This window comes from Arachis duranensis, chromosome 6, assembly GCF_000817695.3.
Source record: "Arachis duranensis cultivar V14167 chromosome 6, aradu.V14167.gnm2.J7QH, whole genome shotgun sequence".
NCBI lineage: Eukaryota > Viridiplantae > Streptophyta > Magnoliopsida > Fabales > Fabaceae > Arachis > Arachis duranensis.
In genome coordinates, this window is record NC_029777.3 from 1,748,914 (window position 1) to 1,765,339 (window position 16,426).

Here is a 16,426-nt window from a genome sequence, read left to right on the forward strand (position 1 = left end):
CCCATATGCAACAATGTGTTATTCCATAGCTTTGTGTTCTGATGTAACTATGCTAGCAAGGTAGCTCTCTTTAATGTAGATTATGCACTCAAGAATAATAATAATAAATGCTGTACTTGGAGAGAGAAGGGGAGAATTAGAGTGGGGTTAAAAGAGTAAGGACCAAGGGCTGAGGAATGGATGATAAAGGGGAAAGAGGAGAGGGATGTGGTAAGAAATGTAAGGTGGAAAATACCCAAGTGGGTGTGGGATACAATATGTCTGTGTAAACGAATCATCATGAAACTGTAAACTGGGAGAGTTGGTGAGCGTTGCAGTATCAACAGAGAGAGAGAGAGAAAGGTCCCATCCAAACCCAATTATTGGCGGTGGCAGTTTTGTCCAACAGCAAGGACTGGAAGTGGTAGTTGTGGATGAGAGAAACAAAGCTTTGCAAAATGGCTTTCTTTGTATGGATTGATAAAGTGATGAATTTTGAAGTGAATACAGTAGACAGAAATAAGTTACTCTTCTGTGATCACTTATTTACCCATCGGTGAATTTACAATTTCGACCGCGCATGGACTGTAAAACTCCAAGTACGAAGCAAAGCTCAAGTACAGGGTGCTTCTGAAATAGTCATCTTTCTTTAACGATGCTGTGCTGCACTACTGAGAGGAAGGCACGTGTCATGTGTGAAATCTAGTTTCGAACACACAAACCAAGTCAAAGCTTTGGTTTATAAGGTGTAGGGATGGCAATATGTATCTAGGCGTGGGTATTTAATCTGACCCTATCTGGGTCGGGTAAGATTGCTAATTCGATCTGTAGCGGGTAGAATTGGGTATGGTTAAGGTTTTCGTGCGAGTTGGGTAGGATGCGGGTTGAGTCTCAATTCTATCTGACTAACCTGCATTTTATACATGTATATGTTATATATTTATATAAAAATATGTTTTAAGTGGATGTTGAAATAAAGACCTCTCACTAAATATAAAAGATCCATCACCACTAAAAAAAATTATTAATTGATAATTTAATTTTTTTTCAAATAAAATTTAATTCTATTTTAAATTATCATCAAATTATATAATAATGTTGTATCTTTTTTGTAACCCGCAGATAGGGTCGAGTATCCGCAGGTTAAGAACGGGTAGGGTTAGGGTTGAAATATTCTCAACTCATAGATAAGATAGGATTAAGGCTTAGTTTGGTAAAGCTTTTATTTTTTAAAAGTAGCTTATAAAAGTTAACTTTTAAAAGATGACTTTTTAAAAGTTGTAGCATTTATGTTTGGTAAATCAAATCAAAAACAACTTTTAATAAACATAAGCAACATCAATTGTGTTTGGTAAAATAGCTTTTAAAATTTAAAAATACTATAATAGACATAAATACAAACATTAAATTTGAAAATTAGTTAACATATGAGGTTATATTAGACTTTTAAATTTTGAAAAGCACAAGCCAACTTTGAAAAGCTCCCTCCTAGGTGCTTTCAAAAGCACCCCTAACTTTTAAAAACCGCAAGCACAAGCACTTGAGCTTTTTAATTTACCAAACGCAAAATGACGTGCTTGTGCTTGAAAAAACTTTACCAAACTCAGCCTAAGTTTATATAAAAATCTCAACCCATAGGTAGAATTAGAGTTAGATCTAAACTCTACTCATTGACACTCTTAATAAGATGTGTTGGTTTAACCGGGTTGTCCATTTCTTTTTATTTTTGGTCAACCATTTTTGTTTTTTGTGACGCTAGCTTGTATTCCTTTTTGTTTTTGATTGAGCTATTTAATTTATTTTTTTAACCCAATATTAATTTTATCAGCAAAAATTTTAAAATATTATATCTTTTTCCAACAAATAATATTTTCAATTAGAGCAAGTCCAAAACCCCAAAATAATAAACTTTTAATTACACAAATAATTTAATAATGTATTTTTTTTAGGGACAATTTTTTTTGAGACAATAATCCTACAAGTTAATACAATTATTTTAAGCAAAATAAATAAGAAGGTATATTTTTAATTAAGAGCAATACAATCAATTTAATTACGTATTAGAAGAAAATTAAAACTTAGTTTCTTGGACTCCTTTTCAATATTATGATTTGGGCAATAACCCTAAAATCTTATATAATTCTTTTAAAGAAAATGAACATGATACTTTTAATTAAGAGCAATTTCAAAAAATATAAAACATGTAACTAAATGAGACTTTGATAGGGTATTATAACGAAATAAAATAAAGAGTAAAGTACAAATTAGTCTTCTACGTTTTGCGTAATTCTGTTTTGATCCTTAAAGTTTAAAGTATTTTATTTGAATAAAAAACGTTTCATTTAACTTCAATATAGTCCCACCATGAAGTTAACGTTAAATAATTAACGGAATATTTTAGTACAAGAACAAGGTCGATAATCCAGAGAACAAGTACAAGTTCCAGAGGCACAAAATCAACTGTGAATGCATCAATACATTTATTTATGTAAGAAGAATGATAAATAAATATATTGATGCATTCACGGTTGATTTTGTGCTTCTAGAGCTTGTACTTGTTCTCCAGATTATCGACCTTGTTCTTGTACTGCTGTCATGTATGACATTTCATTAATTATTTAACTTTGACTTCACGGTGAGACTACATTGAAGCTAAATGAAACTTTTTTTTATTCAAATAGAATACTTTAAACCTTAAGGACCAAAACAGGATTACGCTCAAACGTAGGGACCAATTTAATACTCTACCCTAAAATAATTTTTTGTAAAATTAGTGCTATGGCTTTGTAATAATTCAAGGTAAAAATTTATTCGAATAGCGATCGATTTTAGCGACAAAAAAAACTAGTTGTTAATAACGACTAATTTAACGATCAATATAAAATTTTTAGAATCATAGAAATGTTGGTCGCTAAATTACATCCAGCAACTGATTTTAGCAACTATAAAAATATATATATGTATACACTAAAATAATAATTAAAAATTTTATTTATATATTAAAATTAACCATGAATAAGTTACTCTTCTGTGATCACTTATTTACCTATGGGTGAATTTACATTTTTGACTGCACATGGACTGTAAGTCCGTGACACTCCAAGTACGAACCAAAACTCATGAAATAGTCATTACCATCAAAATGTATTTTACATTAACTTTCAAAGAGTGGTCCCATGACACTGCCGTAACACAAATTTTGACAAGTACAAACTCCAAAACAGAGGAACTCTGTTTCTGTTTCCCACGAGTACAATCATAGTTATAAAGATTACTAGAAAAATTATTGTCTAGCGCTCTATCTGTATAGTGACATGACTAATATTATAAACTCTTGTGATATAGTCAATAACCTTGTCCAGCACCATGTCTGCATTCACTTCTGGCCTAACTATAACATGGCAAGCCAGCAAAACCTTCCCAACAGTGATGGCCCAAATATGCAACTCATGAACAGCCAACACTTCTTCCATCTCCAGCAGCCCCCTTTGGACCTCCGCCGCGTCTATTTCACGCGGCGTGCTCTCCATCAGAACTTCCAGAATGTTCCTCAGCATCTTTATAGTTGTCCCCAAAACAATTACCGAAAATACTAGAGTGCAAATTAAGTCAACTATTTGCCACTCCGGCTTCCACCATATGATTCCTCCACCAATCATTACCCCCACACTCTGTATAGAATCTCCAAGTACATGCAGATAAGCCCCCTGCACATTCACATTTTTGGATTCCCCAAGAAGCTGTGTAGAATCATCTTTTGTATGTTTTGTGTGATGATGATTATGATCATGACCCAATAAGAAAGCCATAATGATGTTAACAACTAAACCAAATGCAGCAACGAGGAACATTAAGAAGCCATTGACCTCACGAGTCCCTGAAATAATTCTCTGAATGGCTTCATACACTAGAATCCCAGCAAGCAACCATATCAACTGGATAGAAAGCAGAGCACCGAGAATCTCTATCCTGAAAAACCCGTATGATTGGCGAGGATTGGATTCCCATCCAGCAGCCCATAAAGAAAACAAAGAGATTGCGAATGCTGCAACATCTGAAACCAAATGTGCTGCATCAGTTAATATTGCCAGACTATTTGCTTTGATCCCTCCAACTACTTCAACGCTCATGAAAATAACACAAAGCACCACTGCTATTAAAAGCTTTCGCATCGAAGCTGATCTCTCTTCCGAATCCTTAGAGAACCCACATGCTGCTTCCCCACAAATTTTTCTACTTACTCCTCCGTTCTTCCTTCCTAAGTCAGGAAGATCTCCACTGATTTCAATGACTTGTGCTTCCATAGGTGCTGATGAGGTGTGTGTGTGTGAACGAATATGACTATAAATTTTGAGTCTTTAAGAAAGATACAATAAGAATCAAATGACTGCACATTATGACACTGATGATCTGTCAAAATCATAAGGCTAGGCAACAATAAACACTGTATTATGGAAATTTATGCAAGTCCTGTTCTGTTGACAACATTTTTTTCTTATAAGCCTAGTAGATTGTGACGTTTTCTCTCATCATAAGAGAATACCTCAAACAAAACAGCAAGCACAGAAGTTTGGTTTAGCTGATATATTTATTGATGAATTGATAGTGATGAAAAAGAAGTTCATGTATCCACTGCTACTTTGCTACTGGAACTTACAAGGATTTGAGCTTCAGCTTGAGCTTGGTTCTTCAAGACAGGGACCTAGGTTCAAGCATTGCCAATTGACAACGGTTGGGAAAGAGACAAGAAATAAGAAAAATCAGAGCGTAGCAGTAGCACTGGACACAGGTTCTCTTCCCATCACTGGGGAATATACGATTCCCATTATTTGATTATTATACCCAGTAACCCAGATAAGGAAAAGGGACCAAGAATATTTTTTTTTTAATCAAAAGTGAAAACCGTAAGAGAGAAGACAGAAAAGGAGGAGATGAAAGCAAAAGGAATGAATGAGACAGATTAAGAAATGGCGTCTGCTTAATTTGTTCAGCGATTTATTTATAGAAACAAGAAAGACACTGTTAATAACATATGCTATGTAGTTGGGACTGGTAACTGGTGGTCCATTGAAGGATGTTCACTCTTTTGACTTCACAACTCCGAACCAGATTGAATGACTGTTGTCAATTTCCCAAAACACGTGAATCTCCACTTGTTCGCTCCAAGTTTTCCTACTCTAAAATATAGCTAATTTTTTTTATACGAAAAAAATATTAGGGTTTTTATTTAAAATATGATTATTTAGTGTAATTATAGTTGGATAAATTTTACAAGTCAACATGTATGGTGCGTACAACTATTTTTTTTATTTTTAATATTGAATTAATAATGGTGTTTTTTTAAATTGTGATCTATTGTGGTATTTTTTTAAAATGTAGAATGATTTAATGTACGGAGTATAAATCGGACCGTTTGATTTTTAAGAGGTACAGAAATTGGACCGTCCGATTTTTAGGTACACAAATCGGACCGTCCGATTTGTGTACTCCAAATTTTTTAAATTTTTTCAACACAAATCGGTGGGACTAATTTGTGTACCCCCATAGTTTTAAAAAACACCAAAAATCACCATGTTAAAGTATAACACTTATTTTACTATCATATCAAAATTTTTTAACCTGCGTACAACACATCGTGTCAAGCTGTAATTATAGGTGAGTATTTTATGCACATTCATAATACTGTGATATACTTTAAATATCAATATTTAACTAAAACACTATTTTTATCTTCATATTAAAAATAATTTCTGCCAAATATTTTTTTCTAATTAATGTGGTAGCTATAATATTTTTTTATTGCCCACAAAATCTTTTAATCTAATATACCAACAAATTCATTGCAAATTTAAATTACATTTAAGAATTTATTATTTACTAATGAGTTATTGTATAAAGATTTGAACTAGACACTTGGGTGAGTGGAAAAGAGATATTTCACAATTCAAATTAGTTTGATAATTTTTTTTGTTGGGTCTTGAGTTAGTTTGGTAGGTATAATCTATAATCATAAATAATAATTAGAAGAATTCTAGCAAGCGCATATTCAACTTTTATCCCTTAGTCTTATAGGTCAATGATTAATTTATCGTGGATCTAAATTTTATTTAAAGGTTCGTCGTTAGCCAATGAGTTGATATATGCACAAGACAGGATTCAAACTACCAACACTTATTTAAGTGGATGAGTGAACCGACTACTCAACCAACCCGAGTTAGTTAACTTTTTTTTATTTTTATTTGGTCGTTGTGGTGCTGTGAACTTTATTCCTTTGATACGGCCCACACTTTATTGGAATAGTAGAGCCCATCTATTAAACTTGAGGCCTATTCTCAATTCAATCTAAGTTTCTTGTTTTTCCACCACATTTTGTTGGGCTTTCTGCCTTCTTTTAATGACTTTCACACCATGATTTGCTGTTGCAAATTATTTATGTCAATGTTTGCACAGCTTTATGTACATATTTTCTTTTGTGGATTTTTATAGATATATATAAAAAAATATTTTAACTTTTTTCATTTCTTATAAATCACTTTTAACATAAAAATATGTTAATGTCCCTCTAATTCAGTGCTATAACTTGTGAGCAATAAACTAATGTTAATACTTAATAATGAATTTCTATTTTCTATTTTCTATTTTCTAAAGTGATTCCTTTAACTTTACCCAATGGTTAGGGTTCTGTAGGACTTGTCAAAAGCTAACTCACTTATTCTTACAATCTTACTTATTAGGCAGCTTCTTCGTTATTCCACTAACATAACAAATGCAGGAACCCGATACCCTGAGCACAAGCTTCGCATTCAAAATCAACATCCGATAGTGACGAATTTCATGGATGCGATGCCCATCATTCTGCCTCTAATAATTTTATTCTTTGTCCGTAATATGATTATCTCCTATATATATTTGTGGACCCATTCCAATTTCCAAGACAGCACTTGTCACTCCCTTGTCTTAACTAGGACCAACCGCATCTAAATAATCAAGCACATTTTTTGATAGCGGTAATATCAGAAAAACAAAAAAAAATAACTATTTTATTTAATATTTATTAATTTTAATAATATTACACAAATTTTAATTATTTTTAACTAATTTTTTGTTGACTAACCATTTTCATTTTCCTAATTCACTACTAGTAGTAAAATTAAATTATGCACTAACCAGTTATCAAACACCAAAATGCAGAAATAACATTTAAACTCGAGTCATAAATGTCAATTACAGTAACATAAATAACTACTAATTAAATAAACAATAATCTAATAAAATAAATAATTAATATATCTATTATTCACATTATTTAATATTTTTATTGTCTACTAACATTTTTCTTAAAACTATTTCCCCCACTCCCACTCGTTTCTCTTTTCTTAGTTCAACAAATGCAAATAAGAAGTCCGAAAGAAAAATTTATACCCTACATTTATTCCGTTTCTTACCATACAAGATAAAGTTCATCTTTCCAATTGAAAGATATAAAGATAGGAGCCGAAATAATGGCATATATTGTTAGGCATGAATCCCTTTGGCTTTACAAAAGCATAGCACTTTATACTTTTAGAGGAGGATGATAAAGTCATTTGCTGCATCAATAAGTGCCATGCGTTCAAACTTGCAATTTTTTATTCTCGTTTGATAAAGTTCAAGCCTCAATTGCAATCGACTTCACTATAAAATTTATAGTTAAGAATCGTTAAATGATTTGACTGATTTGATTAATTTTTTATCTAACAATTGACTGATTTGATTAATTTTTTATTTAACAACTCTCAATTGTCAATTTTACATAAAATAAACTACACCTGAATTTTCACCGCAACTAAATTATTAAATTACATCAGAACCAAAAGAATTTGGGTTAGCAGAAAGAAGAAGAAACAGAGTCTCGTCATTAATTATATATTCCGGTTTAGTTTATCTAAATTCATAAAATGACGCTTAGCTTGAAGTGCACACAAGACAGTAACCAAGAAATTCTCACAAACTGTTTATCTCTATAATAATTTCTGGTTGCGAAAGAAATAACAAAAGAACTGAAAGAACAGGAAGAAGAGAAATAAGACATATATAAAAGTAACTTTATTACAGTTAAAAAAAGTCGAAAGAGAAGGGCATTGCATGGCATATTGTATAGCGGCTAGTTGTTCAGACATCGACATGGCAAGGTGGAGCACCAAGAAGAGGAACCTGACCAACAAAGCCTTTCTTTAAACCCATGACAAGGTCGCACCTCACATAGAGGCCGTAGTGAGCGGTCTTAATGGCACCAGCCTTCCACCTCAGCCTGCCAAGGAGCACCACTCTCAGGCCCACAACTCCGTATGCCTGGTCCACCATTAGACCATTGGAAACCTCCGCAGAGACGGGAACCGGGGTGCCTCCGATGACGGGGGCCACAGAGACGGTGCTGTGCTTGTCCTGGTGGAGGGGGGGCAGCATGACCTGCTGCGTGATGGCCTGGTTCCTGTAGGACACGAAGGCGGAGAACCTGTCCAGGTAGAGGGAGACGCGCCTGTTTGGGTTCCGAATGAGGAGGGTGAACTGCATGGTGGTGGACATGAATGGCGGGGTGGTTGTGTTGAGGGAGTAGATGGCGGCGCCCACCACTTTGAAGCGGGGCTTGTAGGGACGGTAGACGAGCCAGAGAACGAGGAGAGTGATGCCAGCAAGGAGGAGGAAGATGGTGAGGAAGGCGCACATAGAGCGTTTGGCGGCTGAAGAATCGTTCTTGTGGGGAGACCCCATGGGGGGTTTGTCCGTGTAGTAGTCTTGTTCGGTGTCTTTGAGAGGAGGAAGATGGTGATGTTGGTATGGTGGCTGTGGCTGTGGCTGTGGCGGTAGCTGTGGGGGTGGAGGTGTTGGTGCTCGAGTTGGAGGAGGGCGGCACTCTTCTGCTGCCATGGGAGTGAGTGCGTGCTGTCTCTAGTTAAAGAAAAAATGAATGAATACGAAATTTGACAAAGACATACAACGAGAAAGAGAAGTGTGGAGAGGAAAGTCAAGCTTTGGCTCCAGCAGGACTTAATGGACCACAAAAAAAAAGTTATAAAAGGACTAAAGGAGGGTGGAAATGGGAATTGAATCACTTTGGAATTAAAGTGCATGACCCTAGACCCCAGTTATCCTTTTAATTTAGATCAATGTTCCAAGTGATCACTCCTTTAACCTCAGACCGTGTGAAAAAGAATTAGGACTTATGTCTTGCTGCTTTCTATGTTTTACGGTTTTACCTCGCTCATTTATTCTATTTTCTTTTTCTTATTTTGCTTTTATTAGTCTCCTAGTGAAATGCAAAAATGTAGAGCATTATTAACGTGGGATGAAAATTTATCATGAGCTCAGAAAAATGTAGAAACCAATACGTACTAAATGTATTTGTAGTTATTATTTTAATTTCTTCACTTGAGTTTTAAGTAGCGTCACAACTGGCTTTTTTTTTTTTTTGACTTTCACAACTGACTTTTGACTCCTTTATTTTATGCTCCTTAGTCAAGGCCCACAGCTGAAAATTACAAGACCAGGTCACCGTCTGCTTAAGTAGGTCCATTTTTTATTGTGTTTATAAACATCAAGAATAACTGTTTTTTTTTTTTCTCTCCATTTAAGAACCATAAGATAAGATATGAAGCAAATAGGTAGACGTGTACTATTTGTATTATTAAAAAAGAAACAAAAGCGGAATAGGATGAGCAGGGATGGAAAGAAGAGCCAAAGAAGGCGATGTGGCTGTTTTTAGGCCCTTTCACCGACAAGTGGATCAGCTTCGACGTTTGGAAAAATGAACAGTTTCAAGTGCTTATGTGTTTTCACTTCAATGATACACCCGTTTCCGCTTGGCATGCGTCATCAGATCCAACAGCTCCCTAACATGCTCTGCATCCCACAGGTGGTAACCATATATCGCATACAATTTCTACACGTCAGTAATATTATTGCTAAACAAAACTCATCCAACTCTTCAATACGCCCAAACTACTTACTGCTGCATGTGATGAAAGCTAATGTATCTCCAATTAAATTTGATGGGAAAAACAAGAGAAATGAGTTTGAAAAGATATGATTATACCATTATACGACTGAACGCTTGCCGAGGCATAAGGTTTCAACCTATTCATACAGAAGCATACTACCTATACAACTACAGCCTAATTCTTCATCCAACAATAACCAAACCAAAACTTTAGATCAATACCACTAAATAATTACAATCCTAAATATCTAATAGGAAGTCAATGTAACAAGCAAGAAGAAACCACTAAGAATGCTAATATCAAACAGGATACACAAGACACGAACTTTATCAACCTACAGTTAACCCTTCTTGAGGCAAATCAGTATTTGAAGTCAATAATGAAGGTAACTTTAAAACGAACAAATTTCAGGAGCCACCTACACCTGCTACTGGATGATCATTTTGCACCTGGCGAACGAACTGCCCTTTCACCCTAGGGCGCTGCTCTGCCAGTCTTTTCCGGCTCTGATATCGAACCTACACAAAAATGAGCAATAAGCATCAGAAAAGTTTGCATCTATGGCATTTAGTGAAAAGTGAAAAACATTCAATTGGAAGTTCAAAACTAGCTCAAACAATTGATTGCATCAATGATAAAATAACGTCAGTTTGAAATGCTAATTTATGGTGATCTCAAGAACATACGGCTACAACTGCACTCACAGCATGGTTGCAGTACCTTCTTCTCGTAGCATCTCTCCTTCCTCTTCAGCCGAAACTTTGTTAGAGCTGCTTCTCTTTGGCTGCTCCGATGAGAATCTGTCCCTCTGAATCCATCATGACTATGTTGACTACTATCAGCAAAGGGGTTGTTCTTAGTTACCACAGCTGAAGTAGCATTTGCATCACTTCCGCTGCCTATGCTTCCATATGCACCGCTGCTATTATGATTTTCAAGGTAAAAACTAGTACTTGCACTCTGACCAGCAGCAGCAGCAGAGTCATGCCTAACACAATCCATCTTGCTTTGATCATTTCCATTTTGATCAGAAGTGTAGGTGGCATCATCCGAGCATCGATGACATTCTGAATTGTCAGTTTCAGGGTTGGAATGAGAAGAAGCACTAGTGGGAAATGAAGAATTTTCTTTCTTGGACACTGGTTTCGGAGTCCATATGGGATGCACAGCTGATTGTGCACAGGGCATACGAGGGAAAGCATTGGCATTCCCCATAGAGTTATGATCAGAAGAAACACCAGTAGCACAAGAGAATCCAAGTTCATCGTTTGGTGATTTTGGTTCAATTTGGCCAGTCTGAGTGACCAAAGTGGTCATGTTCTGTTTATCTTGAATTTTATCACCATGCTGATGATGAGTATGTGTATTTTCAGATGACTTATGGGATTCATGAGAATTACAACTGACACTTGATAGTTTAGCAGAAGTAATTGATTGAGATGGGAAAAGGGGCTGCAACAACTTACTGCTGCTATACCTGCACATGGGTATCACGCATTTTATTAGAAATTCTATAATGTACTTTACTATTTTGTTCTAACAGATGAATGGGAAACATACTCTGGAATCTAAGGGAATACTATATTTTGGGTTACAAAAATTCAATCATGCACAGTTTGCAAATAATAAATCAAGGCTTTCAAATTTAGTTATTCAAACAATTCTTCAAGTTGCTGAGGATAAAACACACCCCTATTACTACTCTCTCTCTAAAGCATGGCAACCATCATTTGTGAGCTTCGACTATAAATCCATGCTCTCAAAGATGTTTGTCCTATCCACCATATAAACTTCATTTTTCTTTTCTTAATAAAATTTGTTTCTTCGCTAGCACCCAGTACATAAATAAAAAAGAAGAATTATTAAGTCTCTCTTAGTTATTTGATTTCAGTCACGTACTCAAAATCACAGGCAAATAACATACTCACCAAGAAAAGGCCGATGCAGTTGAATGGTTCAATATTTTCCTTTCTTCCGGTGCAAGCTTACATGAGCTACTAGGAGAATCTCTTCTTAAAGAAAGTCCCAATTGTGTATCAAAAACTGACTTGAATGTGTTGTCAGCATTGAAACTACAATTTTCACCCGTGCTCTTTGGAGAATTCTCAAATGTAGCAATCAAGTCAATTGCCCCTGTAGAAGGTTCTACCAGTGTATCATTGCATTTGTTAATCTCGGTATTAATATGAGAATGGGCTTTGCTTAATTCTGTTCTTAAAACTTCATCTTCATTTTCTGTTTCATCACAATCAAAGCCTTGATCTAGCCTTACACCTGTCGCATTAAGAGTTTTGTAGCACCTTGTAGCATCGGATACAAACATATTTGATTTCTCTGCAATAAATATGAACTATAAAATATCAGAAATGAGGGCAAAAATTTGAACAGAAGTGGACAATACAAGAAAATTACAAACCACCGGATTCACTATAGTGCGTAGCTGATTCCCTTTCAAATTTGGTAGCCTCTTCATGCTTCACTGTGTCAATATTGATCAACTTTGAGAAACTTTTCAACGGGGACGTAACCTGCATATTTTTCATAGATGCATTCTCAGCTTCCAATAACGGTGAAGCACAAGTGCTCTACAAAACTTGACAGTACATGCAATTTCATGAAGCCAGCCTACTCTAGAAGGGAAATTTCATTGAGCTGTGATAGCTTCATATATGCATTGCACAAGTCTAATAGAACTTCAGGTATATAATTAGCATAGTTAAGAGTCAAAAGCAGTTTCATCCCATTTAAAATATATAAAAAAAAAAAAGAGGGAAAAGGGGAAAAGGGGGGTGGTTTCACAGTTTCCTAACACACTGAAAACTATAGGGGGATAAAGGAACACTTACTTGAGCATCACTTGCTTTCTCACCACTGTACTCTCTATTTTTCTGTGGGGAAGCCACAGAACCACTAGAATTATTGCTCGTAGCATTGTTTTCTGCAGCAACTTCAAATTTATTCTGCGGCAGTGTTAAACTCTGATGGGACCCGCTAATCTGAATAAATAAATTAATGATTAAAATTAGAGGGAAAAAATTAAGCAAATAAAAGTCGATTTACTAAGCCCCCAATAAAAGATAAGATATACACAAAATGTTGCTAGAAGAATATCGAAGAATTTAACATACAGCATGCCTTCTCCATACGTGCTGCCATAAGTTCCGTAGCTCATTCCTTCGAATGGGTTTTATAAGAAAATCAGCCGCACCTTTCAGCATGCATTTGAATACCATGCTAATTGAATCATTAGTAGACATCACTGCAAAACAATGAGAAATAGAGAATACACCTGAGATCACTATCCGGTTGAATTAAACAAGACGTATGACGACAACATACTTATGACGGGAATGGTTTTGCAAATGTCATGCTCCATTATCAACGTGAGAAGTGAAAATCCAGATATTGACGGCAACTCCACTTCTGTTAATATAAGATCAATCTCAGGTGCTTTGCTCTTCAATGTCTCCCATGCCTTTAGGCCATCAGGAACTGCAGCAACTGTATGTGAAAACTAAAATTAGAAGATCCTGTGTGTCATATACATAAAAGGAAAACATAAAACTTCAACGCTGAAGCTTGAAGGATATAGCATTACTGGTGCCTACAAATTTAGAATACAACATGAAACTACTCTCTGTATGATTGAAGTTTGTAAGAATTACGTTTATCAACACATTGAGTTTTGATTAGTTTATGTAGCACTCAGATAAAGCTTTTAAAGCCAGAAGCTCGATCCATTGAGCATTTTAGAAATTGATTTCCTCATAACAAGATAAACCAATCCATCCCTCAGCCAACAAGCTATGGATATATGGGAACCGAATAATCAGATTAAAAGATGCAAGTGTAAGCATAAAGCTAAGGAAGACAGTGGATCGGTGGATCCATAGATGAATTGACCCACAGCACTGATTCGTTCCCTCACTAATGAAAGAATTGTGTTTATTCCTGACTCTAGAATCGACTTGATCGTGTTAGGGATGCATGATTCAAAGCCTTCTGTGCTTAATTTTACTTTTCCTCATTTTATTTCTATTAGTTTGGGTATAATTTTTCTTGTAGCATACAAGAGTGCTGAAAATGAAGTTGAAGTTGATACCATCTCAGATCCTTAAATATCTCCTTTAATAGTTTAAGGAGTCAAATTATGATCATAATAAATAAATACAGGCAAAAGGATGGAGTAATTTAGAACAGGATTTAAGTAGGAAGAAGAAGTACCTTTGTAACTGCATTTTCGGAGAAGGGCGGATATGATCTGGCGTGTAGAATCATCGGCTTCAACAAGCAACACTCTGAGCGCCATCCGAGGGAGAAACTTCTCCCACCTAACCACCACGTCCCCCGGTGGCGCATTCTCGTCCTTCAGCTTCATGATCTGCTCCTCCTGCATTTGCATCTGAATAAGCTTCAAATTCAACTTCCCTTGTCAGCACTCAACGCCAGTGACACGTCATTCATCCATTCTCAAACAGCGTGCTGCCATGGTCAAATTCAGAGACCAAAGAAACAAAATCCGCATCAAACAGAAAAACCCTAAAAGACAAAGACAGAGACAAAAGCAGAAAGTAAAAGATGCAGGAGCAGCTGAAGAAGACGAAGGAGGAGGATGAAAGGAAAATGAACCTCATCCTTAAATTAATTTAGAGGCTTTAATTTTCTCAAGTGTTGAGGAGTTTGTGTAGCTGTAGAGCAAGAGACGTGAAAATATCTGAAAAGTCCGCCAAATCGAGTGGAGGCAAAACGAGAGAGAGAGAGAGAGAGAGAGAGTTCAACACAACACAGTTAGAGTGGACGAGACACCACAGCGTTGGTTTAGCACCGCGAAAATCACAACAAATATCTTTCCTTTTTTTTTTTCTTACTTGTGAGTCACTCCATCCATCCACCCGCTTTGTTCTTGTTGAATCAAAACGTGGGCCGCCATTGGGGGCTGTCCGCTGACGTGCCTTATTCTCCACCATCCCTTCCTGATTTTTTCATTCACATCCATGGGCTCCACCCTCTCCGCACGTGTCACTCTCTCCCACCTTCTCTTCTTTTCCCGCACTATTTTATTCTTCCCAATTTACCAAGCTTCCAATATGCTCCATTCGTTATTTTATTTTATTTTATTTTATTTTATTTTATTTTATTTTTTCATTCGTTGTAATAAACATATGTCATAGGTTTGTTTATCAATACCTACCCTTCAATTTTTTAGACCATAAGAACCAGAAGAATACAATAATCTGAGGATATAATAAAGTAATTTCGGTGCTAGGTGAAGGGAGATATTTTTGGGGTAAGAATGCCACGTAAGCGACGTGCCACCACACTTTCTTTTGGATTGCGGGAAATCATGTGGTAGGGACTGAGACACGTGGGACGCCGAATGGAACCTTCCAGAAAGTTGTGCGGTTCTTCCGAATTACTGTCTCGTTCCCAGCAGCCACTAGCCAGCACCCCCAGTGCAGTGTGCATCCTGCTCATTTTATTGATTATCAATATTTATTTTTCTTTCGCTTTCTATTTCCTATTTTCCTTTTCCTTTCCCACCACTCGTTTTTCTTTCTCACGTTTTTTATTTTCGTTGCTCCACTACAAGTTTAAATTGTACGACATCGGTAACACCGATCATCTATTTCTGTTGAAATTGACTCCAGTTATACTTTTGAAGAATTGAAGTGGTCCCGTTAAGGTTTATGAACCAGACAAATTGTTAGGTAAAAAACAGTTTGGATATTAAAAACATCCTTATGTTTTTTAGTCGTACATATATTAACTTAATGACTATTGTTCGTATCTTTTTGCAGAGGTTACTAGCTGATAAAATTCTAAGATTTTAATTTGATTATTTGAGCAACGTTGATATTAGGCTAAAAGGGCAATATGCAAAAATACTCTAATACCTAAATTAAGTAGTGTTCTCAGGTGATTGTAATGAACAACCTCAGTTGCTTTAATGACGGTTCTATCAATCAATGTTATTTTATATATCACTTTTTCTTTTAAGAAATTTTTCACATTTTTAAAACTCCTCTTTATTTAAAAGAGTTCCAAAACTTTCTCTTTCATTGTCTTCTTCGCATCCTTGCATCCTGAAGCAGCAGGTTCTTCGCCTTTCTCCAAATTTTAAGCCAGCAAATCATTAATTTTCAACCAAATTCAAGTAAGAATCTCATCATTTCCTTTTTACTTTTATCACCACTACTACTTTTTTAGGTTCCAATTTTGCTAGAACTAGAGGAGATGACAACAAATATTTAAAATACTTAAAAGCAGTCTTCCACTTCTCTATCCATGTAAAATCTACTCCTTTGTTCATTAAATTGACAAACGGCTTTGCTTTTTTAGCAGAAGCTTCCAAATATTTAGACAAGGCGACTAACTGACCTGTTAAGAGGTTTTGAGGACTCAACATATTTAGAATAGCTTAGCACTTTTTAGGATTAGCTTTAATACCCTTTTAAATTATCATGGAATTC

At 35.6% G+C, this 16,426-nt stretch overlaps 3 protein-coding genes across 6 annotated transcripts; all 3 read right to left on the minus strand.

Annotated features, from left to right (window-relative positions):
- Positions 1–3,116: 3,116 nt before the first annotated feature.
- LOC107491894 (metal tolerance protein 1) lies at positions 3,117–4,927 on the minus strand. The gene has a single exon (XM_052263446.1). It carries the CDS (start codon positions 4,281–4,283, stop codon positions 3,270–3,272), a length of 1,014 nt encoding a protein of 337 aa, XP_052119406.1. The 5' UTR covers positions 4,284–4,927; the 3' UTR covers positions 3,117–3,269.
- Positions 4,928–7,959: 3,032 nt separating this feature from the next.
- Positions 7,960–9,060, minus strand: LOC107491896 (NDR1/HIN1-like protein 12). The gene has a single exon (XM_016112816.3). It carries the CDS (start codon positions 8,884–8,886, stop codon positions 8,131–8,133), a length of 756 nt encoding a protein of 251 aa, XP_015968302.1. The 5' UTR covers positions 8,887–9,060; the 3' UTR covers positions 7,960–8,130.
- Positions 9,061–10,026: 966 nt separating this feature from the next.
- LOC107491899 (two-component response regulator-like APRR9) lies at positions 10,027–14,821 on the minus strand. Of its 4 annotated transcripts, none has more exons than XM_016112821.3 (9): positions 14,586–14,821; positions 14,181–14,438; positions 13,296–13,457; positions 13,085–13,215; positions 12,803–12,952; positions 12,373–12,484; positions 11,885–12,290; positions 10,643–11,433; positions 10,027–10,474 (listed from the first exon to the last, which is right to left on the minus strand). In XM_016112821.3, the coding sequence occupies exons 2-9, from the start codon at positions 14,356–14,358 to the stop codon at positions 10,431–10,433; spliced, it is 1,974 nt and encodes a 657-aa protein (XP_015968307.1). In that variant the 5' UTR covers positions 14,359–14,438; positions 14,586–14,821; the 3' UTR covers positions 10,027–10,430. The 4 variants fall into 4 exon arrangements, with proteins under 4 accessions (XP_015968307.1, XP_015968305.1, XP_015968304.1 ...); XM_016112819.3 differs by having other exon boundaries at positions 10,677–11,433; positions 12,376–12,484; positions 14,586–14,820; XM_016112818.3 differs by having other exon boundaries at positions 10,677–11,433; positions 14,586–14,820.
- Between the last annotated feature and the right edge of the window lie 1,605 nt (positions 14,822–16,426).